General features: G+C 37.2%; 1 protein-coding gene across 2 annotated transcripts in view; it reads left to right on the forward strand.

Moving 5' to 3' along the window:
* C9 (complement C9) overlaps window positions 1-22,188 on the forward strand; it is a 67,442-nt gene extending 45,254 nt beyond the window's left edge. For both annotated transcript variants that reach the window (XM_044664207.1, XM_044664215.1), the window contains 2 exons: window positions 9,918-10,141; window positions 21,847-22,188. In XM_044664207.1, coding sequence (XP_044520142.1) covers window positions 9,918-10,139 — 222 coding nt within the window. In that variant the 3' untranslated portion in view covers window positions 10,140-10,141; window positions 21,847-22,188. The remainder of the gene's footprint in view (window positions 1-9,917; window positions 10,142-21,846) is intronic.
* The last annotated feature ends 3,550 nt before the right edge of the window (window positions 22,189-25,738 follow it).

Raw genomic sequence — 25,738 nt, forward strand, 5'->3', positions numbered from 1 at the left:
TTCAATTTTCTTTACCTCGATTTCCAGTCCAAATGGCTTTTTCAAGAATGTCATTCAATGAGATGTGGTTTCTTAATTTCATTCCAGTATGCCAAAAGAGCCTCTAGTTGCCTAGCACATATGAGAGTATCTCAGGAATGGGAAATTTTAATCCATTCACCATATGGGGGTAGTATATAGTCAATTATTATTATACTCTGGGTTTTGAATTAGACGATCCAATCAGACCCTTAGACTTTTGCATTTCCTTTAAGAAATATGTTCCCCCAATATAACCTGATTAATAGATAAGAGAGATAATGAAGCACTTCCTTTTGCTTACTAGACTACTCAACATTACCAAAAAGAGGGAGAGGAGTTTGAGTTTTGAAAGATCCAACTCCCACATTAGCTATTTGACAGTTGGAGATGTCTTGGGATGTCCATGGAAGGAGCTAAATAATATGATCCCAAATTTGTATTCATGGACCTGTGTCAGATTTTTTGATTATCAGGAGAATCATTTGACCAGATAAATTTGTCTCAACCAGTCATTTAATAAATTAATTTGCTACCCAGAATTACTGACTTTAGAAATTGCTGTTATCACAGGATCATAGAAATTAGAACTGCAAAGGTTCTCAGAAGCTATCAAGTCTAACCTCCCACCAGTTTTAAGGATGAAGAAAATGAGACTCAGGGAAGTTAAGCAACTAGCCCAGACTCCATCCCCCACCCCATCCCATAATAAATAATTCAGAAATTAAAACCAAATCAGTGCTCTTCCCACTGTCCCACACCAAAGTCACATCTCCATTGGATATAAATGAGAATACAAAATATCAATAAGAATTGCATAGTAATATGAGGCATAGTATAATAAGAGTGTTGTAACTTGTAACTTGACTTTAGAGAACCTGAGTTTGAAATTTAACTCTATTCTTTCTTGTCTTTGTAGCTATGGGCAAGTCATTCAATATCTTCTTCCCCATCAGTAAAAGGGAGGGTTTGATTAGATAATTTCTAAACTCCCTCCCAGCTACAGACCTCAAGATTCCTAATTTGCCATTTTAATTCAAATCCTTATTGAACAATGGGCCTATTTCTTCTTTGAGGTCTGGCCCCATTTCTAATAGTTCTAGAAACTTTGGTCTTGGAGGCACATGAACTCAGACATGTTTATTTTCCTTGGTATTTAAAGACTGCATATAGACAAAGGTGATAAAATACCCATTTGCTTGAAAATATAGGAGTTATCCCTTCTTCCGGCCGCCAGTGTTATAAGAGGAAAATATTTAGTTGAAAATAAATGGGTGGTAGGAGAGCTGGGGGTTTCAGTGGATTGAGAGCCAGGCCTAGCAATGGGAGGTCCTAGGTTCAAATCTGGCCTCAGACCCTGGGTAAGTCACTTAACCCTCATGCCTAGCCCTTACCACTCTTCTGCCTTGGAAGCAATACCTAGTATTGATTCTAAGAGAGAAGGTAAGGGTTTTAAAAAAGAAAAAAAAAAAGAAAGAAAGAAACTTTGGGCTTTTGGCAATTTGTGAAACTGAAGCAATAAATTCAATTTTTAGAAATACTATAGCATATACTAGTTGGGATATTTCATAGTTTTTCCTGTGTCCAGTTCTTCCTGTATACTTCCTACCACCCATTTTTCTTTTTTTAAAACCCTTACCTTCCACCTTAGAATCAATACTGTGTATTGGTTCCAAGGCAGAAGAGTGGTAAGGGCTAGGCATGGGGGTTAATTGACTTGCTCGGGGTCACACAGCTGAGAAGTGTCTGAAGGCAGATTTCAATTTAGGACCTCCCATCTCTAGACCAGGCTCTCAATCCACTGAGGCACCCAGCTCTCCTCCCACCCATTTATTTTTAACTAAATTATTTTCATCTTATAACACTGATGGCAGGAATAAGGATAATTCCTATGTTTTCAGCCAAATGGGTATTTTATCACTTTTGTCTATATGCAGCCTTTAAATGCCAAGGAAAAGAAATATATCCGAGTTCGTGTGGTCTACAAGCTCAGCACATATTCTCCCAAGTCACATTGAGACAAACAGATTAGGGCCCCAGTGGGCAGCTACTATTCCTTCCCTCCCGATTCTAGAGGTTCCCCTGAGATCAATTTCTAACCCCTTCACTCATAACCTTTGACTGATACGCTCTCACTTGATCGTGCAATTGATATCAATCAGCCAGCCAAAGCTAATTACCTCTTAGGAGTATTTACTTAGGTTATAAGTAAGACTAGCTTGTATAAAACTTGACCCCAAAAGGTTTTAATACAAATTTCTCATAAGAACCAGAGTCAGGGGGAATAATGGGCTCAGGTTTAGAGACCACCTAAGGCAAAGAAGGAAACTCACAGTTTTTAGGTCAGCAGAAGTCCTTTTCTTACTTCCTGGAACGTCAAGAGATTCCTTCAACGTCCACACTTCAGTGAGCTCAAGCTCGGGGGTTCTGGATTCTTATAGAGTCCTAAAGCAGCCTTTTATCGGTGTGCCTAGTTTGAACCTGGCCGGTGATGTATATCTTGTTCCCAGCTAATGCTGTTCCAGAGACATTCTTACCATCAGTCACTGATGAGAGGTTCAAATCTTCTGACCTTTGGAAACTCTTTTGGTCTTCCTCCGGTCAAAGGGAAGTGTGGGAAAGCCGAGACTCCTCCCTCTCAACTTTTAGTTTGTGCCTTTGACTGATTGATTTTTTTTTTCAATAGGGGTGGGATTCTTTACATCTGTTCAGCACTTTTGGTTTAATTGATTCTTAGAACTTAATCAAAGAGGAGTTACCACCTGATAAAGTTAAGGGGACCAGAACATCTTAATTAATAATAATAACTGGTGTAAGGGGCTGTGAAACTTCCCCTCTTCCACACATAACATTATATGACACATTTATTCCCCTCCCAACACTCTAGAGCCCAGGCAGACTGGCTATATTACTATTCCTCTTACACATTTCATCTCCTGGCTCCATCTGCCTTTAGTCTGGCCATTTTCATACTCCGGAATCATTCCCCTGGCCTCAGCCTCTTAAATAACTAGTTTCTTTCAAAGCTCAACTCAATTACGACAACCAGCACAAGATCTTACTGGATCCTCTTAGCTGCTAGCACCTCCTCCACACTTACCTTTTGTTTACTTTCTCTTTTTACATACTTAAAAGCGGAAAGGTTTTCTTTTTATATGGAGTGCAAGGTCCCTGAGGGCAGGGACTATTCCACCTTTGTCTAAGTTCCCCCAACAAGCCTGGCAGATAATTGATGCTTTGTTCAGTAACTGATTAATAAACTTCGGCTATATCTTACCAAGTTGGATAAACAATCTGCACCTTTCTACTGGATGAAAAATACAAGCTAACTAGTGAAGAATAAGAGAAAAATTGTTTTCTTGTCCAACTGAAGGACCAAACTAACCAGGAAACACACTACTCTTCTGTGGTCTTTTCTATACTCCAGGACCATGAAAATTGCTTGTCCTTTTGGTACAGTCCTTGTGCTTTGTGGGTTTTGGTTTCTCAGAATCTGTTTTTTATTGTATACTCTCATCTTTATCTCTTCAAACACTGTTTATACATTTAACCAAATTGTATTGTCTCCATGGCCCCTGTATTCCTGTGTCTTGGTTTCACTGCCTCTCATTTTCCTAAGAAGAGCAGAGTAGAATGAATTCCTATTTGGAGGAATCAATACAACTTCAGCCCTTGTTTACACTTTTCATGGCAATGTGGCAACTTGGGAAAGAGTAGTTTCTCACTGCCAAATAAATATGACAGTTGAAAGTCTCCATTCTAGGGTTTAATTCATAGAAGACGAAGTTGGCGGAGCTCTGCATTTTCTCTGAGGCCACAGTCTCAACAAAACAATGATTATCTTCTGCAGGAATTTAAGGGCAGGGTTGGATTCCTCCCCACCCCCAGCCCTGCTAAATGACTTGATTACAGAAAGACCTTCAGAATTCTATGTTCCTTTAATTTATGGAGCTCAGCACCTAAAGGACCTCTCTCAGAATCACAGAGTCAGAAACCACTTATTCCAACAAGACTCCCTTCTACCACAAAAGAGAAAAATCAAACAAAACAAAATAAAAAAAAAATACACCTCTGTTTCTGGTTCCTTACTTGCTAAGAAAAAAATAAAATAAAATATTTTCAGGCAGAACATATGATTTTTAGATGAGAAGTGATTCTTTTTTTAAAAGAAATAGTTTTTCTTTAATAAACCCAGGAAATAAGAAACATACAAAAAGGAAAAAATATTTCCCATTGTCAACCTGAAATCTGGAGACCCCAAGTCTACCCAGTCTCCGAAGAAGTCACCCTGAGGGAAGTATCAGACTCAGCCCTTTCAGACTGAACAATGGACTTTAAAATACTTTAAATCCCAGTCCAGGTGGGACTATAGACCTAAATCAAATGTTAAATACCCTTTTGTCCTAGTAGCCTTTCCCGAGTAGCCCAGCCCTAGGCTGGATCTTTCCCTTTTGTATCCAATTGTAAAGCATCAGTCTCTCCCAGATAATCCTGTCTTGGACTTCTCATTTCCTTGTAGCCCTGGTAATGTTAGTCAATCATACCTCCCTGTCCTTAGTTCCCCAAATGGTATATAAGTTCCCCAAGTTCTACTGTTCTTTGGAGAATCATCTAGCAAGGTGCTTTCTCCCCGGCATCCCCGGAGCCCCAGGGTGTTGACTCTGCATTTTTTGGCACTTGGCTCAGTTACAGTGGCTGATTATTGGACCTTTCTCTCTCCTGATTAAAGACTTGGTTTTTTTCTGACTACTTTAGTACTTCTATGTTGTTTCCAACTTAACATCATGAATCAGAAAACTTAGAGCACACAACTCCAAAGTTTTTTCTCTTGATAGGATCTAGTTGGAGACTTGAGGAATGTAAACTGCTTGAGGGCAGGGACTATTTTCATTTTTGTCTTTGTACTACCCCCACCCCTGCCCAGTGCTTACTTTGGTGTGTAGGTGGGGGTTTTTTTTTTGGTTATCATTTTAAAAATATATAACATAATCTAACATGTAACAATAATACATATGACTCTTTATAAATATGGAATAAATTATAATAAATATGCTCATCCAAGAGAAGCAAATTCTCGTATTAGCTATGTCCAAAAATCTATCTCATTCTTTACCCCCCTGCCTTTTCCCCCTCCCCCTTGTTGACATGAAATCTAGAAGTCCCCAAATTTATAGTCTAGAAAGATTTAATGACCCCCAGTTTACTTAGCTTAAAGATGAAAGCCCCAGGTTTGACCTTGTAGCCTGAGAGTTTCTCCCTGAGGGAAAGTCCAACTTCCCTAGTCTCAGACTAACAGAAAGACCATATTTGAGCATGAGTCGGGAAAACCATTCCCATCAGGGTTGAGCCCAGTGACTCTTCTTGCCTCCAGAAACCTCTCCCAGTATATCACACCCTCCTTCAGAGGATCGAACTCAGGACCTTCAGCTTATGAGACTGAGGCACTGCCTACTGGCTAAAGAGTCCCTGGGATTGGACTTGGCCCCTATTTGAATGGTCATCCCCAGTCAAGCTCAAATATGGTCTTTTAGTTAGTCTGAGACTAGCGAAGTTGGACTTTCCCTCAGGGAGGAATTCTCTGGAGAAAAGGTCAAGCCTGGGACTGTCACCTTTAAGCTAAGTAAACTGGGGGTCATTAAATCTTTCTAGGCTACAAGTTTGGAGGCTTCTAGGTTCCACATCGTCACCCCTCCCCAAGAAGGCATACAGTAATATGATATAGTTTGTATATGTACAAAAAATCATATAATACACATGCTCATGTTGTGAAAGAAGACACATTTTGCTTATATCCAAGAAAAATTCAATGAGGAAATAAAATGAAGAATGCTGTGTCTCAATCTATACTCAGACTGTTCTTTCTATGGCAGTGGATATCTCTTTTGTCATCCTGAAGTCATCTTGGATCCTTGCCTTTTTAATAATATATTTTTGTCATTCACATCTGATGATCATACATTATTGTTGAAAATGTGGATTTTAAAACTAATGTGCAAAAATACTAAATATTATATTTATGAATATTTTATTAATAATAAACTGAGACCTAACTAAAAGGTTACTAACCAGCCAGCTCCCAGGAACAAAAGAGCAAGAGGGAGGAGTTAAAGCCAACTATAAAAAAATAACATGACCACGCAAAAGTGGAGGCTCAAGAGAGATTAAAGGGAATTTTGGGAAAACTAAGGGACTTATGGGGGATGAAGTCCAAGGTTCCAAATCTCCATTTATACAATACTATGTACATCATTCTCCTGGTTCTTCTTACTTCACTTTGCATCACTTTATACAAATCTTTCTAGGGTTGCGGTTGTGTGTGTGTGTGTGTGTGTTCATCTTGTTTGTAATTTCTTAACACACAATAGCATTCCATTACAATCATATACCACAACTTCTTCAGCCATTCCCCAATTGGTGGATAGTATTTTAGAACATATGGTTTCTCTTCCTTTTCTCTGGATCACCTTAGAAAATAAACCCAATAGTAGCATTACTAGGTCAAAAGGTAAACACAGTTTTATAAGTTTGAGTATAATTCCAGATTGCTTTCCAAAATGCTTGGATCAGTTCACAGTTCCACCAATAATGTATTAGTATCCCTATTTTTCCATATCCACATTTGTCATTTTGCCCTTTATCATTTTAGCCAGTCTGATAGATATGAAATGATATCTCAGAATTGTTTTGAATTGCATTTCTCTAATCAATAATTATTTAGAGCATTTTTTCAGATAGTTATATAGAGCTTTTTTTGTTTGTTATATAGAGCTTTGATTTCTTCTTCCAAAAACTATCTGTTCCTATCTTTTGATCATTTATCAATTGGGGAAAGGTTCATATTCTTATATATTTGTCAAAGTTCCCTATATTTTAGATACAAGACCTCTGTCCAAGAAACTGTCTATAAATTTTTTTTCTCAACTTACTGCTTTCTTTCTAATCTTGGCTATATTAATTTTATTTATACAAATATCTTTTCAATGTAATGTATTCAAAATTATTCATTTTACATTTCACAATGCTTTCTATCTCTTATTTATTCATAATTCTTTTCCTATTAATAAATCTGATAGGTAATGTTTCTTTCCCATTCTCTAATTTGGTAATACTGTCTTTCTTTTAGGTCAGATATTCATTTTGATCTTATCTTGGTAAATGGTATAAGATTAAAGGTTTATATCTAGTTTCTGCCAGACTACTTTCCAGTTTTCCCAATAATTTTTACCAAATAGTGAATTCTCATTCAAAATCCTTGGAACTTAATTTTTTTCAAACACAAGTTTGCTGTAATCCTTTACAGCTCTTATTCTGTTTCTTAACCAGTATCAGAGAGTTTTGATAGTTACTGCTACAGAATAGAATAGAATAGAATAGAATAGAATACAATACAATACAATACAATGTAATACAATATAATATAATGCAATATAACATAACATAACATAGCATAATATAATATAAAACTATAATATAGTTTAAAATCTGGTACTGCTAGACCTCCTTCCTTAACTTATTTTTCATTATTTCCTTTGACATGCTTGACCTTTTGCAAATGAATTTTGCTATTTTTTTCTAGTTCAATAAAATAATTTGTTGGTAATTTAATTGGAATGGCATTGAATAAGTAGATTAGATAGTCTTATCATTTTAATTATGTTAACTTTGCCCACCCATGAACAATTAATATTTCTCCAACTATTTAATAAGGTTTATCATGTTGTTCAGTTGTTTCAGTAATGTTCAACAGTTCTGGGCCCCATTTAATGTTTTCTTTGCAGTGGTTTACCATTTCCTTCTCCAACTCACTTTACAGAAGAGGAAACTGAGGCCAACAGGGTTAGGTGATTTGCCCAAGGGCACATAGCTAGTAAGTGGCTGAGCTCAGATTTGAATTCATGTAGATGAGTCTTCCTGACTCCCTGCTCAGTATTCTATTCACTGTACCAGGGAAGAGAGTCCATTCACAAAGAATATATTTGTCTCAGTTGCCAGAGGGATGGAATACAATTAGACCTCAGTTGCTGGAACCCTTGCAGGCATCATGGTTTAGCCATGGAGATTTAGACAACAGTCTTAAGATCATAGCAGAAAGGATGGTGATGAGCACATCAAGATTTTGCCAACTATCTTCCTTACTTCCCAGCCAATATTTGGGACAACTGAGTTCTTCATTTTCTCTAATGCAGAATCTTGCCAAATGTAGTATTATTTTTTTTTTTCAGAAAAGGAATAGGTTCTTTTTGAAGTTGGTTTCTTGCTTCAAATGTACAGAGAGGGAATGCTAGGAATTGGCCAGACAAAACAGGCTATGGATACTTCTAGAAAAGGGATGGTTTGTCATGTCAAGAAGGAGGAGTAGGTGGATTCAAAAGAGAAACAGCCTGCCACAAGTGAGCTTTTTGCATCTTAGAGAGATCTTCCAGAAGAAATAAGTATCAGGATTATCACAATATTATGTCCCCTCTCCAGGAGAATCTAAGTTCGTTTAGGGAAGGGAAGCTTTTTTTTTTGTCTTTTGTAATCCCAGTGACTTCCATGGCACATAACAGTCATTTAATAATCATTTGTTAGACTGAATTGAGATAATTTGTTCTGAAGAGGCTACATCTGGGAGATGGCATTCAGTTCAGGGTGCCATATTTCAAAAAAGGATATTGACAAGCTGAAAATCATTCAGAGGTGGGCAACCAGTATGGTGGGACAACTGGAGACTCTGGCATACAAGAATAAGGTAAAGGAAGTAGGAATGTTTAGAATAGAGAAAAGAAGACCAAAGGGGAACAATAACTATCTACAAACATTTGAAGGGCTGTCTTCTATAAGAGAGATTGTTCTACATGGTCCTGCAGAAGAAAATTAGGAGTAAGCAGTGATTAAGGCAGAAGCAGATTCAAGCTTGATGTGAGGAATATAATGCCTCCTAGATTGCTAGGAAAGTATCTCTAGAAAGTGTGGGGTTCCAGATCAATAGTCAAATGAAGGTTGTATAGACATTTACTCCTATGAGATGTTATCAAGGGGAATCCTGATCAGGTAGGGCTTGGAATAGTTGGCCTCTGATGTCATTGCCACTTTGAGATTCTGTAAGTGCAAGAATAAATGATCAATGTTTATTTTCGTTTGATAGAGTGTCAGGTGGGCCTCACTTAATTGCATTTAAATGAGAACTTGCCCCAATAAATAGGGCAAACCAAATAATTGTGCAGAGATTTAGAATACATGCTATGATTAAAGGCAAAATAATATGTTTAGATGGCTTTAGTGGTTTGGAAATATTGATTTTCACTAACCTAAATTCAGCTGCTAAACAATACAATGATACAAGCAATTTTGAGTCTTCTATTTCTAATTCTATACAATTGAATATACTCAGAATAACCAAACAGAAAGCTAACTAGCCCAGAAAAGATATACTTGATCTTACCCACACGTATACCATTCACTTAAATATTCATCAAATTCCTAATATGTGTTTAAAGAATGTTTAGACTAGGCTCTAGAGGAAAATACAAGCTCACAGGAAGCAGCCTATTTTGTTTGCAGGTGAGGGTTTGCAGGAGAGCAGGGGAAGGAGCACTTAACTCTTTAGTCAGAGGTTTAGAATTCAAATTCTGCTTCAAATATTTACAACCACATTAAACTCAAGAAAATCACCTAACTTTTCTTGGCCTCAGTTTCTGACTACAAATAAGAGGATAGAACTAGATCATTTCTAAGATCCCTTCCCACTCTAAATCCTAAGATCCCATGGCACAGGTCCATGATAGTAATCATAACATTATTGTCATTAATAATAATAATAATAATATGTTTAGATGGCTTTAATGGTTTAGAAATAATAATAACTAGCATTTATATAACACTTTAAGGTTTTATGTGTTGGCTCATTTGATCTGCAGCTACTCCCAATAGGCAATCTGATTCCAGTGAGAATGGAAGATGCACATGAAAAGAAACAAAATTTGGAACAAGCCATAAATGATTATGTTGATCAGTTCAGCTCCCACAAGTGTCAGCCCTGTCAAAATGGAGGAAACACAATGCTGCTAGATGGGGAATGCATATGTGCTTGCAAAACTGGTTTTCAGGGGATTGCTTGTCAGCTCAAGTCGGTTGTTTAAAGGTGAGTAAAATTCTTTCAAGAAAAAACCTTCTTTCCCAGGTCATTTTGCTTGCAGACTGTGACGTGCTCACTTTTAGATTGTCCATGAAAACATAAGATGGCTTTTGAATCAATAGTGGAAGACAATAAATTACCCTGGAATTTCATTTTAAATAGTAGTTTCCACATTTTCCTTCATTAACTTTTTTTTTAAAACCCTTAACTTCTGTGTATTGGCTCATAGGTGGAAGAGTGGTAAGAGTGGGCAATGGGGGTCAAGTGACTTGCCCAGGGTCACACAGCTAGGAAGTGTCTGAGGCTGGATTTGAACCTAGGACCTCCCGTCTCTAGGCCTGGCTCTCAATCCACTGAGCTACCCAGCTGCCCCCTATAAAGATGCTTTTGCCACTGACTCTGGTTTAATTTTGTGGTTGTGCTAGAGCCATCTGTACCATATTCTAAGACTTGTTTGTTAAATTTCTAGTGTGAGCATTTATACCTCTGAAATCAACAGATGATACAAATCAGGGCTTAATTTATTGTTTTGTCAGCTATCTAGGCTTAAGAAAATGATTGACAAAATATTAATAAAGCAGATTAAATTTAAAAGTGCAACAGGCAAACACCCAGCTCCTAGCCAGCTATTAAACATTTACCAGCACACCCCTGAGTTTGATTGATCAAATGTTCATTGCTCCAGGGATTCTTCAATAGAATATTTTTCTGTACAGTAAGTTCACAAGGATGGAGTGACTTAATAAACTAAATAAATAATTAATTATTAAAATAGCATGTGTCTAGCATTGTGCTAAGCCTGAAGATACAAGCAAACAAAAGCCTATGGCTTCAAAGAGCTTAGATTCTTATTGTTGTTCAGTCATGTTAAGCTCTTCATAATCCCATTTGGGATTTTTTTATTTTTTTGGCAAAGATACTGGAGTGGGTTGCCATTTCTTTCTCCAGCTCATTTTATAGATGAAGAAACTGAGGCAAATAGGGTTAAGTGACTTGCCCAGGGTCATACAACTAGCAATTATCTGTGGCTGGATTTCAACTTATGAAGACCAAGACTTCCTGATTCCAAGCCCAGTGCTTTATTCACTGTGCCACCTATCTGCCTTTAGTTTCTATTAGTGAAAAAGAACACAAAGAGAAGAGTGAGAAAAGTGGTAGTGACTGGTGAGTATATATGCATGAGGTTGCATTATTTGAAAATGGAAGAGAAATGATCTGATAACTTGGTCCTGGGCAAGTTAAGGCAGAGAGGATTATCTCTCAGAGGTTAGGGTTCAAGGGACAGAGTTTAAGTACCAGAGGAAGTAAGAAGAAGATTATGGCCAGACCAGAGCGAAGGTAGCATGGTTTAGAAATGGTCACAAAGAGCAGCTCAGCACTGGATAGGTTTCTAAAAGCTGCACTTGGTCATGGTTGTAGCTGTGGCTCTCACTCAGGGATAGGGACACTAAAGCTGCTGGATCAGCGTTCTGAGTTGTAGTAGAGCTAAAGTGAAAGTATTTCTGCACCAAGTCTCACCCCACTATGATTAGTCTTTGTGGGTGAAGGAACAAAGGATGAACTGGCCCAAGTTGGAAAAATGGGGCAGGTTTGAACTTCCATGCCCATCACAAAGGATCTGACTTTGAAAGATACTTCCAGTCAGGGAATAATAAAGAAACCCAGATTTGGAGAAAAAAATTTTATACATATATACATGTTTAATAGTACATAAATATATATTAGACAACTCACCTTCCATACACTAGTGACTCTTCCAACCTGAAGCTCAAAGCGACACACTGGATTTATGATCTTTGTGAGTCACCCACTCCCTCCTCCCCAACCCCAGAGAGAATGCTCTGGCCTCACTATTATTGTCTTGTGGACCTCGGTCAAATAGTCTTCAACGTTAACATTTCTCCCAGTTGAGGAGTTGTTAAATTCATTTGTTTTTCATCTTTTAAAAATCAAGGGTTTGGGTTTTTCTTTGACTAGTTCTGTGATTTTAGTGGTGTAGGGAAACACCTACCAAATGAAGATCAGCACCTGTTCTGCACTTTACATTCTTAAAACATCAGGTAGAGCACTGAGTGGTTGAGTAACTTACCTAGATACATGCAGATAGTACATCACAGAAATATGACTTGAAATCATGTCTTCCTAACTCCGAGATCATGTTGTTTAGTCATTTTGGTCATGCCTGACTCTTCATGACCCATTTGGGTTTTTCTTAGCAAAGATTCTAGAGTAGTTTGCTATTTCCTTCACTAGCTCATTTCCCAGATGAGAAAACTGAGGCAAACCAAGTTAAATTGCCCAGGGTCACACAGCTAGTGTTTGAAGCTAGATTTGCACTGAGGAAGATGTCTTCCCGATTCTAGGCCTGGCACTCTGTGCAGTATGGCACCACCTAACTACTTCCTCTGAGGTAAGCTCTCCATCAAAGACACCAAAGGTGTGGCTCTCCTTAGTGTGGCCAAACCAGACAAAAATGTAATTAGTAGATTTTTTTTAATAAATAAAGATAAAATATAGACAACTATATATTTAAAACTAGGTCAATATGGAGCCTGCAGGGATACTTAAATAGGATTGGCAGTTCCTCATTTCTATATGTGTTTGAAATCATTGCCTTATTCTATGTAGCCTCTTAGAACATTAACATACCTTTCAACATTTCTTGACTTTGTTAGCCAGCTATCTTTCAGCACATAATTTGAAGTATGAAACATCTTCTCTTTTCACAGTTGTCATCTAAACAACCCTAGATTTCCCTAGTTTCAAAATGACCCATTCCAAGCATCACTATCAAAGAATCAAATCATAGAATCAAACAAAGCCCAACAGTTTCCCTTTGGTTTCAAATGGTCAACCCTGGCCTAAATTAAACCATGAACACGTGATAATTTATATCTTTAAACCCAATTAAATATACGGATGAGTTAGAATTCAATAAGGTTCAAACAGTATTTCTAGAATATTTATTATATGCTAAGTATTTTCAAGGATACATAAGAAGTCAGTTAAAGAATCACAGAATTTGAGAGTTGGAGGAGACTTCAGAAGCCATCCAGTTTAATATATACTCAAAAAGAATCTCCCTTGCAACCTAGCCAAGTCCAGCTTTTTTTTGGAAGACTCCCAAAGAGGATGTATTATTCATATTTTATGCACAAGTAATATGTGATACTGCTGTAAGAAAAAAAAATTTTATATGTAAAAGCAACTAATAGAATAACAGAATACAGAATATGATTAGATGCCAAAATATTTGGTATAGGACTAAATGTCTATTAAAACAGGACAGTCTAATAAATTAAATGGATGATGGAAAATAAATTTTTCTTGGTTTGAATTTTAAACAGTAGTTTCCACATCCTCCTTTACTAAGAGCAAAATAGGAAGAGATCCATATTATTTATCCCAATAGTACAGTAAACCATCATGGAGGAAGCAGGCTGTCAAATGGACTGTGAACAGGGAGTAGCATTGGATTAGTCAAGAGTAAAGAGAGAGACTGGTTGATAGGATGAGAGAATTGATAGGATACTAAAGTGAAAGTCAAAAAAACCTGCCTCAGACACTTCCTAGTGAAATAAACTTGGAAAATCATTTAGCCACTGGGCCTCAGTTTTGTCATCCACAAAATAAGGAGGAAGATGGGGGTTAGACTCTATCATCTCTAAAGTCCCTTCTAGCTCTAAAATCTATGGTCTTTAAGAACTGTGCTAGTCCATAGGTCTGAAATCTAGGGAGTAGGCTCGAATGCCTCTACCTTTAGCATATCACTTTCCTCCCCTCTCATTGAGCTTCCTTGTCTCCAAAATGAAATAAGTATGTTGGCCTTCTGGGTAAGTTCTAAGGTTTCATATATTTTTTATGCCATAGTGGGAGGGGAAAAAGAGGGAACCGAGGAGGAGGGGAACCCCTTCACCCCCCAAAAAAAAGCTATTTAAATGTAAAGGCATATAAATCAGCTGGTCTAGCCCTGAGTTAGATGCCAGAAATATGAAAAGACGTGTATTAACCTTCTGGTTCTCAGTTCCGGTGAATTTTCTTCTTCTAGGTTGAGTCTGGACTTTTAGCACCACCTACCTGTTCCCTCTAGGATTGCAGTCCCTTAGCAGGCTCCAAAACTTCAATACCTTTCTTAAATTAAAGGTGTGTGTGTGTGTGTGTGTGTGTGTGTGTGTGTGTGTGTGTGTGTGTGTTGCATACAGGAAAGTTTGCTCAAAGTCAAAGGTGAGTTCTAAGACCCCCTTCCTATCTTAAGGGTCTGTGCTTCTAATCTAATCTTTACTGAATATTCCATCTGGACGCATTCAGTCAGTACCAGGGAGATGTAACATTGTCCTATATTGTCTGCTAATTGTTTCATAACCATCAGTCCTATCTCTCCCAGTCCCTATCAACTAGATTGTAGGTTACTAGAGGATTTGTTGTTGTTGTCATCAGTCATTCTGGTAGTGCCTGACTTTGTCTAATTGTATTGGGTTTAGCAGAACTGAACCAAACTGAATAATCAAACTTGCCAACTCCCTTGAACTGACAAAGTTGAGTTGATCATATAACTTATTTACTGGAAGATTTGCCAATCGACTCCTTGGCTTTTGAGAACTGTAGTTATTTTTAAAGTCAGCCACTGCTCTGAAATCGCCTTATTCTTCAACACTTTAATGCATCTGTGATCAGGTTAGTAGGGATACTTCCTCTGACAGAGGCAAACAAGGGTCCTTAGCTGGGACTTCTTGTCCCTTATCCATTTCTTTGCATAAATACAGTATTCAGGGTTTGTCCAATCTGCTATAGGCCTTTTCTATACTCCATAAGACTATTAATTAATCATTATTGCAAAATAATTTGTTAATTTTTACTTTTACTTTTTTTTTTAAACCCTTAACTTCTGTGCATTGACCCATAGGTGGAAGACTGGTAAGGGTAGGCAATGGGGGTCAAGTGACCTGCCCAGGGTCACACAGCTGGGAAGTGTCTGAGGCTGGATCTGAAGCCAGGACCTCCCATCTCTAGGCCTGGCTCTCAATCCACTGAGCTACCCAGCTGTCCCCTTAATTTTTAGTATTATGTACAGACTAATGTAGTATATGGGCTCTCCATTTATTATAGACCTGTTCATGCAGTATGTGTTTTTTAATTTAATTTAATGTTTTAATCAGTTACATGTAATAACAAGTTTCCACATAAGTTTTCTGAAGTTTTATGATTCAAATTGTCTACTTCTCTCTTTCCCTCCCCTCTCTCTCAGAGCTGAAAAACAGTTCAATCTGGGCTATATATGTATTATTACACAAAACATATTTCCATATTGTTCATTTCTATAAGTGACTAGTCTTATAAAACTAAAAGCTCAAAACATATATCCATATAAAAAAGTGAAAAAATCATTCATGCAGTATATCTTACTGAATGAACAACTTGCCCTTTTTTCCAATCTCAACTTTCCTTTTTTCATTACATTTATTATTTATTTATATTTAATGTTTTTTCCTTTTTTAAAAATGAATTCCAAATTCTCTGTCTCCTTCCTACTTTCTCCCTCACCCCTGCGAAGACAAGCAATATATCAATTATACATGTAAAATCATGCAAAACATTTCCATATTAGGCATGTTACAAAAAAATAAAATAAAATAAAGTAAGAAAGTTATACTTCAATTCTTACTTGGGGTTCGTCAGTTCTCTATCTGGAGGTAGATAGCATTTTTCCATCATGAGTGCTCTGAAATTGCCTTATATCATTGCACTGATCAGAGTAGCCAACTCTTTCACAGTTCATCATCATTACAACATTGCTTTTACTATGCACAATGAACTCCTGGTTCTTCTCATTTCACTTTGCATCAGTTCATATAAATGTTTTAGTTTTTCTGAAATCACTTCCTTCATCTTCCTCTAGCACAATAATCCTCCATCACAATCAGATGCCACAGCTTGTTCAGCCATTCCCCAGTTGATGGACCTCTCCTGGATTTCCAATTCTTTGCCACCACAAAAAAGAAGTGATATAAAATTCATGATATAGTAGTAGAAGGAACACTGAAAGAGGAGTCACAAAACCTGGCTCTTCTGTATCTTGAATTTTTAGTCAAGTCTGGGGTATTTTGCATACTGTTGCTTGTATGTGACTCCAATTGATGGAGAGAATGCTGATATGACTATTGACATATATGAGAGTTGAAATTGGTATGAGAGGTTTGGGAGAAAAGAGACATTCTATCTTCTAGAGGATTTGTATGGTACCAAACTATTTTGATTCTTTAAAGGTCCATCTCCAGATACATTCAAAGAACACTAGAAGACAGACAAATACAGATAGACAAACAGTCATGCAGGCAAGTGGATTCTGTAAGCAATAGACATGAAGGGAAAGTTGAGTCCTCAACATGTCCTAGATTTCCAGTTTAGCTCCTTAGAAACTTAAGGGAGTTTCACCTTGAATAATATCAGGGTTTCTCTCTTGGTTAAACTAAAATCTCACCTCTATCATTCACTCTGTATATTTTCTGGCATATTCTAATTTTTATAACTTCTTCAATTTCTACTTGCTATTCTCTTGAAAAAATGGATTTCCTTATTTCACTATTTGTGATCTTTTGTGTAACCAGTCCCTTGTGGGAAGTTGTTAATATATAAATTATCAGAAGACTTTTTGTAATTTATAATTATTTATTAAATAGTTTAAAATCAGATTGTAGAAAGAAAAGGTACATAATAATATGACTGGTCACCTAGCCACTCACTTTGTGTCTCCATTTGCTAGCAAAGAGACCATGCACTGAGAGTATCCATGCTGCTTCCTAAGAAAGAGAAGTCAAAGTTCTTTGATCCTAACTTATACCCCAAGTAATAGTCACTTTTTCTGAGTCTCTCTGGTTAATCAGATTCAGTTCAGGTGTCAAAGACCAATCTTCCAGATGCCATAAGTCATGTGGAACAAGAGTCAAGCCACAAGGCATTGTCCTTATGTAGCTCATCCTCAGGCTTTGTTCTTAACCCAATCAAAGGCTAGGGATGGGACAAAATTGGATTTTCAAAACTTTCTTTTTAAAAAGGAAAGGGGGTATATGTTTATGTTAAATATATATAATTCCTGTTCTGATTCTTTAGGAGATATGTTAGTCTCCCCAAAGAATCATTCCATATATATCTATACATTTCAGGATGAGATGTCTCATCAGGATGCATAAGGGCCCAGAGATATGATACATTTCATGGAGGATATAACTACATTTGGGTGTACATTAGAAATGATTCATAGATGTGTTGACAAGGAGCCATTGGGGGCATTCCCCTTTTTTGGCACAAGGGTTTTACAATCAAGATAAAATAATAGTGTATGAGAAGGACAGAAGTGGATGGATGTCCCAACTCCCCACAGTTCAGTTCATTATATTCAAAGACTCACTCAAAGTCTCTTGATGTATTTCCTGATTTCTGAAGACATCTTTTGCTGTTATCTTTTTAATCCAGTTGGAAACATGATGGTCCTGAAAGAGTTTTCTCCAGGAAATCTGCTCTCATGGTCCAGGTTGTTGGCTATATCTTTCCCTAAAATTGCTAAAAGTTCTTAGTCTATGGACCTTTAAGATAACTTCACAATCTTCCCTCAGGAAGATGAGATACTGCCCAGGATCTAGTCCTACATACAAGTATATACATAACTTGATGGTAACACAAAATGATGTTCTACATGGTGAGATTTTTTTTTTTTTAACAATAGACTTGGTAAAGGATGTATGGTTAAGTTACTCATTTAAGAATGCATTAAATAAGTCACCCATATAAATAAAAATTATAATAAGACTCTGATCTATACTCAAGGACTAGTGGAGGTAATTTATATCCTACAAGCATGTAGATTGGGTGTAACAATATTGCGATTATCTAACATCTGCCATGACTAAAGAAAATTGTCAAATAAAAAGAGGAACAGAAATCTGATAAAAACGGGCAAGTGGTCTCCTGGTCTGATTTCTACTCTATACGAGAGCCATAGGGCTAGCAAGCTGGAGTCAGAGCCCAATAAGGATATTCTCATGTCTTACACACTAAGCCAGGAGAGGCTTACCTCAGAACTCAGCTGAATGGTAGATCTTTCAACTCTCCCCCACTTTGGCACTGACATATATCACCCCTACAAGGGTTGGTGACATCTGTGATCATTGGCTTCTCAGCATTGATCAGTGGCTTGTTAGCAGCCCCTTTGTAGTTTTCATGGAATCAGACTCAAACATCAGTTATAGTCCCATAAGATTTAATCACCAATGGCAGATTTCAATAGTCTAAGCTTTGAGGTATGCAACGTTGTCAGGGCTGTTAGACATTGTAAACTGATTCTTCACTACTAAGTATTAGGTATAATTTTAAAAACTCAAGTTTAAAAAATCATACTTAAAACTAACAAAGGAAAAGAGGAAAAAATATCAAAAAGAAGACAATTTCTCAAACCCCATTAAACAATGTAACAGTTTAACATGTATTTTTTAAAAATACAGATTGATTACTTAAAAGTTAAATCTCTTTTGTCTGTAACATTGCCATGATTCTCAGTATACATATACATAAGTTTTCCCCTCTGGTAAAAGCTTAACATAGACTTTAATAAAACAACTAAGGCAAAGTCTGAAAAGGATAATAATTCCTAAAATTAAAAAGGTCCGTTTGACCACAGTTGTTAACAAACCTGTGCTCTATAGCCATGGGAGGTTCTACCATGTACTATTAGATGTCACATAGGTCTCTAATGCAATTTGCTGAGTATCATTTGAAATTCTATGAAGCTCATGGACATTTATAATAATTTCACCTGATGTATTTATGTAAGAACCACAGGATTGATTAATAAGATCACAGGCACCCCCAGAAGTCACCATAAGCATATCAAAAGCTAGCCGATTTTGTATGACTGTCTTTGTCAAGGAACCAGTTTCCTTTTGGAAGAAGGAGATAGCTTTAGAAGTTAAGGAGATGGCTTGAACTGTATCCTGAGCCATTTCTTAACCCTAGCAGAATTATTCCTAATAGAATCTATTACTGCTATCATCCCAAAATTGACTATAGCAGCCCAGAGGAAATGGCTGCTAAACTAGTCCTAGATCTCTTGCCACCAAGTGCTCAGACAATAGACAAGGGTCTTCCAGGACACCAGGGAAGCCCAGAAAAAGTGACTTTATTGGAGGTATAAGTTATAGATCATAGAAGTTTGTCTTCTCTTTGCTAGGAAGGAGCAGGAATGACTACTACATGTGGTGTGCTCAAGTTCAGATTTGCTAGATGATCAGTCATGTGATTATGATGTGCCTTTTCTCTCTCCAACCTGCTTTTACTATTAAATAAATAATTATAAATTAATATACAGTCTCCAGAGAATTTAAATGTTAACTAAGTTAAGATGGTGAGTGTAAGCTAGGAGCTAGCGACAATGGAAGCGGCGTTTTGTTTGGAAACTAAAATTTGTGCTGCTGGACTAGCGATATTAAAGGGGACAAATGGATATCATTTTAGTCCAGTAATCCTCTCATAGACTGGAGTCTCCAACCTTTTTGACCTTCTATTCTCTTAAAGGTAGTAAAACAGTCTTCTTTTGAGAGAAATAGGCAAGATGCCAGACAGATCTAATAATGCTTCCTGAAGTCATATTTAGAAAATCCATGCAGACATTCATACCTTTCATAAGCACAAAGGCATCTTACACTTGTAATAACTGGCTAGGAGGGCTTGTTCTAGTCCCTTTGCCTTTCTATGATCAATTTCCTTCTCTATAAAATGAAAGGGTTGGACTGCCCCGGAAGTCCTCAACCAAAATAAACCCTTTTGTCAGTTTGGTGAAGCTGATGAACTCCTTTTCAGAATAATGTTTTAAAATGAATAGAAGAAAATTACAAAGGCAAGCAATTATAGCTAAATATAGTCATCAAAATCTATTTTTAAAACTTTTCATTTATTTTTTATTATAAAGAGATTTTATTTTACCAATTACATGTAATAACAAATTTCTACATACATTTTCTGAGTTATATGATCCAAATTGTCTCCTTCTCTTCCGTTCCCCTTCCCAAAGTTGGTAAGCAATTTGATCTGTCACACAATTATTATCATGCAAAATCTATCTCCATATTGTTTGTTTTGTAAGGGAATAATCATATAAAAATCAAAACTTCAAAATCAAAACCCAAATAAACTGAAGGGGAAAATGATATGCTTTGCTCTGCATTCTGACTCCACCAGTTCTTTCTCTGGAGGTGGATAGCATTCTTTTTCATAAGTCCCTCAGAATTGTCCTGGATCCTTTTCTTGCTGAGAGTAGCTAAGTCTTTCACAGTTGATCATTGTACAATATATTGCAGTTACTATGTCCATTGTTCTCCTGGTTCTGCTTAGTTAACTGAGCATCAGTTCATGGAGGTCTTTCCAGCTCTCAAAATGTATATTTTAAGTTCCTGAGCCCCAAGTTAAGAACTTCCAGTTCCAACTTATGAATTTTTAGTGAAAGGCAATATAATAGAAGATTGGAGTGCTGAAAGGGGAATTTTTTTTTCTGTTTCTCCCATATTTAGCCCCATGCCTAGTAGTTAATAAGCATTTAATAAATGTTTGTTGACTAAATTGGAAGAGGTGTGGGCAAGGAAAAAAAGAGGAAGATGAGGCATTGACAAAAAAATCATTCATCTAAATCTAGTTGGGACTAATTATGTTTCCAATTTCAAAATATGCCTTTAGCTACTACAAGCTGTTAAGAGTCTAGAATCTCAAAGGCACTCTGTCCCTGATGCTAGATTATCTAATTGTGTTAGCTTGGGTAAATTACTTCATTTCTCTAACTACCAATTTCTTTGCCTCTAAAACAGGAATCTTTGCCTATATTATAGAGATATTGTGATGATCTAAAGATAACACATGAAAAAACATTTTGTAAATTGCCATTAAATCTGCCAGTACAAATTTTTATTATATATTTATTATATATTTTATCCTTCTTTTGTTTTGAGGAGTTATTTTCACTATATCCTGTAAATAAGGATGAGAGTCAAAGAGAAAGGCATTATAGTCTTGGAAAGTATCAGCTTTTTTTTTTAGATTCAGTAGATAATGTGATTTTAAAAACTATTTCTTTCAATGCCTTCTTTAATATGTTCACTTTGCCTTCTTCCACATTGTAGACAGAGGGTATGGTGGAGTCAGCTTGAACCAACTTGGGGCACCTGATTGTTAAATTTTCAATATGAATATTCACATCTTAGAAATTGGCAAACGCTACAAAATCAGGGTTTAATTTACTGTTTTGTTGGTTATCTAGACTCTAGATCTAAGAACATAATGGAGAAACTATTTATAATGCAAAAAAATATGTCCAACAGTTATCAGATAGTTACTAAAACATCATTGCCCATAGCATCATGCTGGGCCCTTGAACCTTAGAGCAAAAGCTGTCTGTTACTTTTCTGTGTGCATCTGGCCATGTTGGTATGATTCTTTAAAATTGGAAATATCCCAGACAAACTAAAATGTCTAGGCACCTTAGAATAAAGTAAGGTTGAAACTGAAGGTGCTGAGTGGACCCTAGCATGACCCACGTCAGTTCCATCAGAAACTCCATCTGGGATCATTCCCATTTACTGGCTCATTAATTCAGCAAGACTTTCCACATCTGGCACTCTATTCACACCTGGCACTGCCTTCACAAACTACTAATGACCTTTTGTTTATTCTAGGAATTGCTGAAAAAGAGGAATAGAATTCCTGGTCATGCCAATCTCCACATATGGAAGGGGAAAAAAAGTCAGGACTGGCAGCCAGTATAATGATCCAGCCGCAGGCCTTGGGAGACAGCCTGAGCCAGGAGGACAGCATCTGTGCACATAGCAATCCTTTTAGGACCTTCTTATCCAAGTCTATATTGATTTTTCCTTTCTCTGAACACTGATCATTTTTCAATTTTGTGTTTTCTTAAGGTACGTCAGAATCCAAGGAATCCAAACATCCTTAAATTCATAGACAAAGCCAGTTTCCTTGTTCCTGCAAAAATAAAAATGGGATAAAATTTAAAACGAGAATATTTTGTTGAAAGTAACTGTCAGGGGGCAGTGAGATAACTCAATGGATTGAGAACTAGGTTTAGAAATGGGCCTGGGTTCAAATGTGACCTCAGATACTTCCTAGTTGTGTGAACCTGGACAAGTCACTTGAACCAAATTGCCTAGAGCTTACCTCTCTTCTGCCTTAGAACTAATACTTATTATTGATGCTAAGATGGAAGGTAAAGGTTTTTTAAAAGGTCGGGTAGCAGGTCCAATGACCTCTGATGTCCCTATTTTTTTTTTTTTTTTTTTTGAGGAGTGGGTCTCTTTATCTCACCAAGGCTGGAAGTACATTCCTAGTTCCTTCAACTAATCCGAATGAGACCTGGTCTCAGGTTCCTTCAATATCCTGACTGCCCTCTTCTTAATTTTATCTTAACAATAATATCCTTCCTCAATGTGGCACTGAATATAATACTCAAGAAATGCTCTAACGAAAACAGGACAAAGGAATTATTTTTTTCCTGGTCATGGATTCTAGACTGCCTTGGATGTAGTCTTAAGGTGGTATTTGCTTTTCATATCACTGTGGACTATATTGAATTTGCACACCATCAAAAACCCCCGATCTTTTTCAATCAAATCATTGTCTAACCATGGTCTCTGTGGCAAATGAAAGATGAAATGATTGAGGAAACGAAGACTCAAGCTTCTGAAAATTTCAGTTTTTTAAGCTATTTTGGCAATTGCCTAACAAGTTGGTACCAGGCCCCTTCCTCAATTTAGGGCTGAACCCCAAATATAGAAGGAAACATATTTTTATATATAAAAACAGTTAATCATTTGCATGACAATACATGTATAACTCATATCTAGTCATCTGCCAGCACAAGGGGGGAAAGGAAGGGAGGAAGGGAAATAAGTTCAATCACATAACCTGGGAAAAATTGTGTGGAAATGTATTACATGTAATTGTTAAAAAAATTTTTTTTTTATTTTTTAAATTAAATTCTAAAAAAAAAACCATTTAGGGGCAGCTGGGTAGCTCAGTGGATTGAGAACCAGGTCTAGAGATGGTGTGTGTGTGTGGGGGTCCTAGGTTCAAATCTGGCCTCAGACATTTCCCAGCTGTGTGACCCTGGGCAAGTCACTTGACCCCCATTGCCTACCCTTACCACTCTTCTGCCTTGGAGCCAATACACAGTGTTGACTCCAAGATGGAAGGTGAGGGTTTAAAAAACAACAACAAAAACTCCAATTAATAATATAAGGCCAGTTAATTAAAAGGAAGCAATAAATTAGGCAATCCAATTTCTAATGATGAAAAATTAGGGAATTTCCAAGTTGAGAGTAATTTTCTGAAATCAAAAAAAGGGGTGTCCCATTTCCACCAAGTGTCTGTGAAAAATGAAAGAACCAAAGAAGCAAGGACTGATTGATGAGGTTGGACTCAGCATTTGTCAAGATGGTAGAGTAAGAAACACTCAACACCTACCAACCCACCCTCCAAATACCCACAGAAGAATAAAAACACCTCAGAGCCAGTCCTGGAGCCACAGAACCAAGAAAAGAAGGGATAAAGCAGTGCTACAGCCCACAACAATGTGGAGAGATAGCAAGGAGAACTCATCTGGTTAGAGTATGAGGAGAAAAAACTGAGCCAACCTCAGCAATACTCATATACAATACAGCTCAAATGGCAAGAGAAAGAGGGTGGCAAGCTCAGGCCAGCCTTGGCAGAGGAAAAGTGGAAACCAATGCAATACAAAACAGACATCAATGGGAGGAAAGCAGCCCCACTTAGTCTAACCATAACAGAGCCCAGGTGCAACCTAGAGTAGGCAAAAGTGGAAGGACCTCAACCCAACAAGATCCAGCTTCAGTGGGAATGGGTAGAACCCAACTTGACCCAGCAGGAACTGCATTTAAACTGAATAGCTGCAAACTTCCACACAGCTGGCTAATCAGGCCATCTCTGTAGAGTGCTCAATCTGGGACCAAGCCAGCTGAGTCTACTCCAGGCACAATACAAGTATGTATTCCCTTTACCCTAAGAATAGAGCTAAGCTTCAGCATATATACGCAATCAAGGAAAAAATAACCCCCAAATGAGCAAAAGATAGAGGAAAAAGCCCAACACTAGAAAAATATTTTAGCAACAAATATGACCAAAATGCAAGCTCAGAAGAGGACAGTAATACAAAAATGAAAACATGTGAAGCTTCAAAGGAAAATTTGAAAGGATGCCAGGCCTAAAACGAATTTTTGGAAGAGCTCCAGAAAAGAATTAAAAAACCAACAACAAATAATATGGAACTTAGAAGAAAAATTAGAAAAAAAAATGATAGAAAAATCAACAGCTTAGAACAAAAACTGAACTTAGAATGAAAACTAAAACAGGAAAATAACTTCCTAAAAAGGGAAGTATAAAGCCTCAAAGAAGAAAATGGCTGCCTAAAAATCAGAATTGGACCTTAGGAAACAATAAAATACAAAAGAATGAAAAAATAGGAGAAAATTTTAAATCTCTCACTGGAAAAAACAAATAACCTGGAAAAGAGGTCCAGCAGAGATAATCTAAGAATAATTGTGTTGTGGGAAAGCAAGTCTTGTTGTGGTGGGAAAGAAGGTGCTTGTCCTTGCCTAAAGAATTTCAGCTCAGACCCCTTCATCTTGAGGGATGAAAGTGTTTATTCAAAGATGTTATAGACAATGTACTCAGAGTAATGGAAGCCCAGGGCAATTGAAAAAGCCAAAGCAGGATGTCAAGTTGCTAAATTCCTTGTGAGCCTGTGGTATTACCCTCTTCCCATCCTAGGAATTCTCCACCATCCCTCAGACTATTCCTCCCGGGGCATTCCAGACTGAATAGTTGGGAAGGGGCACAAACCATATTCATAAACTTACTAGTTATGTAATCCNTGCATGACAATACATGTATAACTCATATCTAGTCATCTGCCAGCACAAGGGGGGAAAGGAAGGAAGGAAAGGAAATAAGTTCAATCACATAACCTGGGAAAAATTGTGTGGAAATGTATTACATGTAATTGTTAAAAAAAATTTTTTTTTATTTTTTAAATTAAATTCTAAAAAAAAAACCATTTAGGGGCAGCTGGGTAGCTCAGTGGATTGAGAACCAGGCCTAGAGATGGTGTGTGTGTGGGGGGGTCCTAGGTTCAAATCTGGCCTCAGACATTTCCCAGCTGTGTGACCCTGGGCAAGTCACTTGACCCCCATTGCCTACCCTTACCACTCTTCTGCCTTGGAGCCAATACACAGTGTTGACTCCAAGATGGAAGGTGAGGGTTTAAAAAACAACAACAACAACAAAAACTCCAATTAATAATATAAGGCCAGTTAATTAAAAGGAAGCAATAAATTAGGCAATCCAATTTCTAATGATGAAAAATTAGGGAATTTCCAAGTTGAGAGTAATTTTCTGAAATCAAAAAAAGGGGTGTCCCATTTCCACCAAGTGTCTGTGAAAAATGAAAGAACCAAAGAAGCAAGGACTGATTGATGAGGTTGGACTCAGCATTTGTCAAGATGGTAGAGTAAGAAACACTCAACACCTACCAACCCA

Source organism: Gracilinanus agilis, chromosome 1 (assembly GCF_016433145.1).
Source record: "Gracilinanus agilis isolate LMUSP501 chromosome 1, AgileGrace, whole genome shotgun sequence".
Lineage (NCBI taxonomy): Eukaryota > Metazoa > Chordata > Mammalia > Didelphimorphia > Didelphidae > Gracilinanus > Gracilinanus agilis.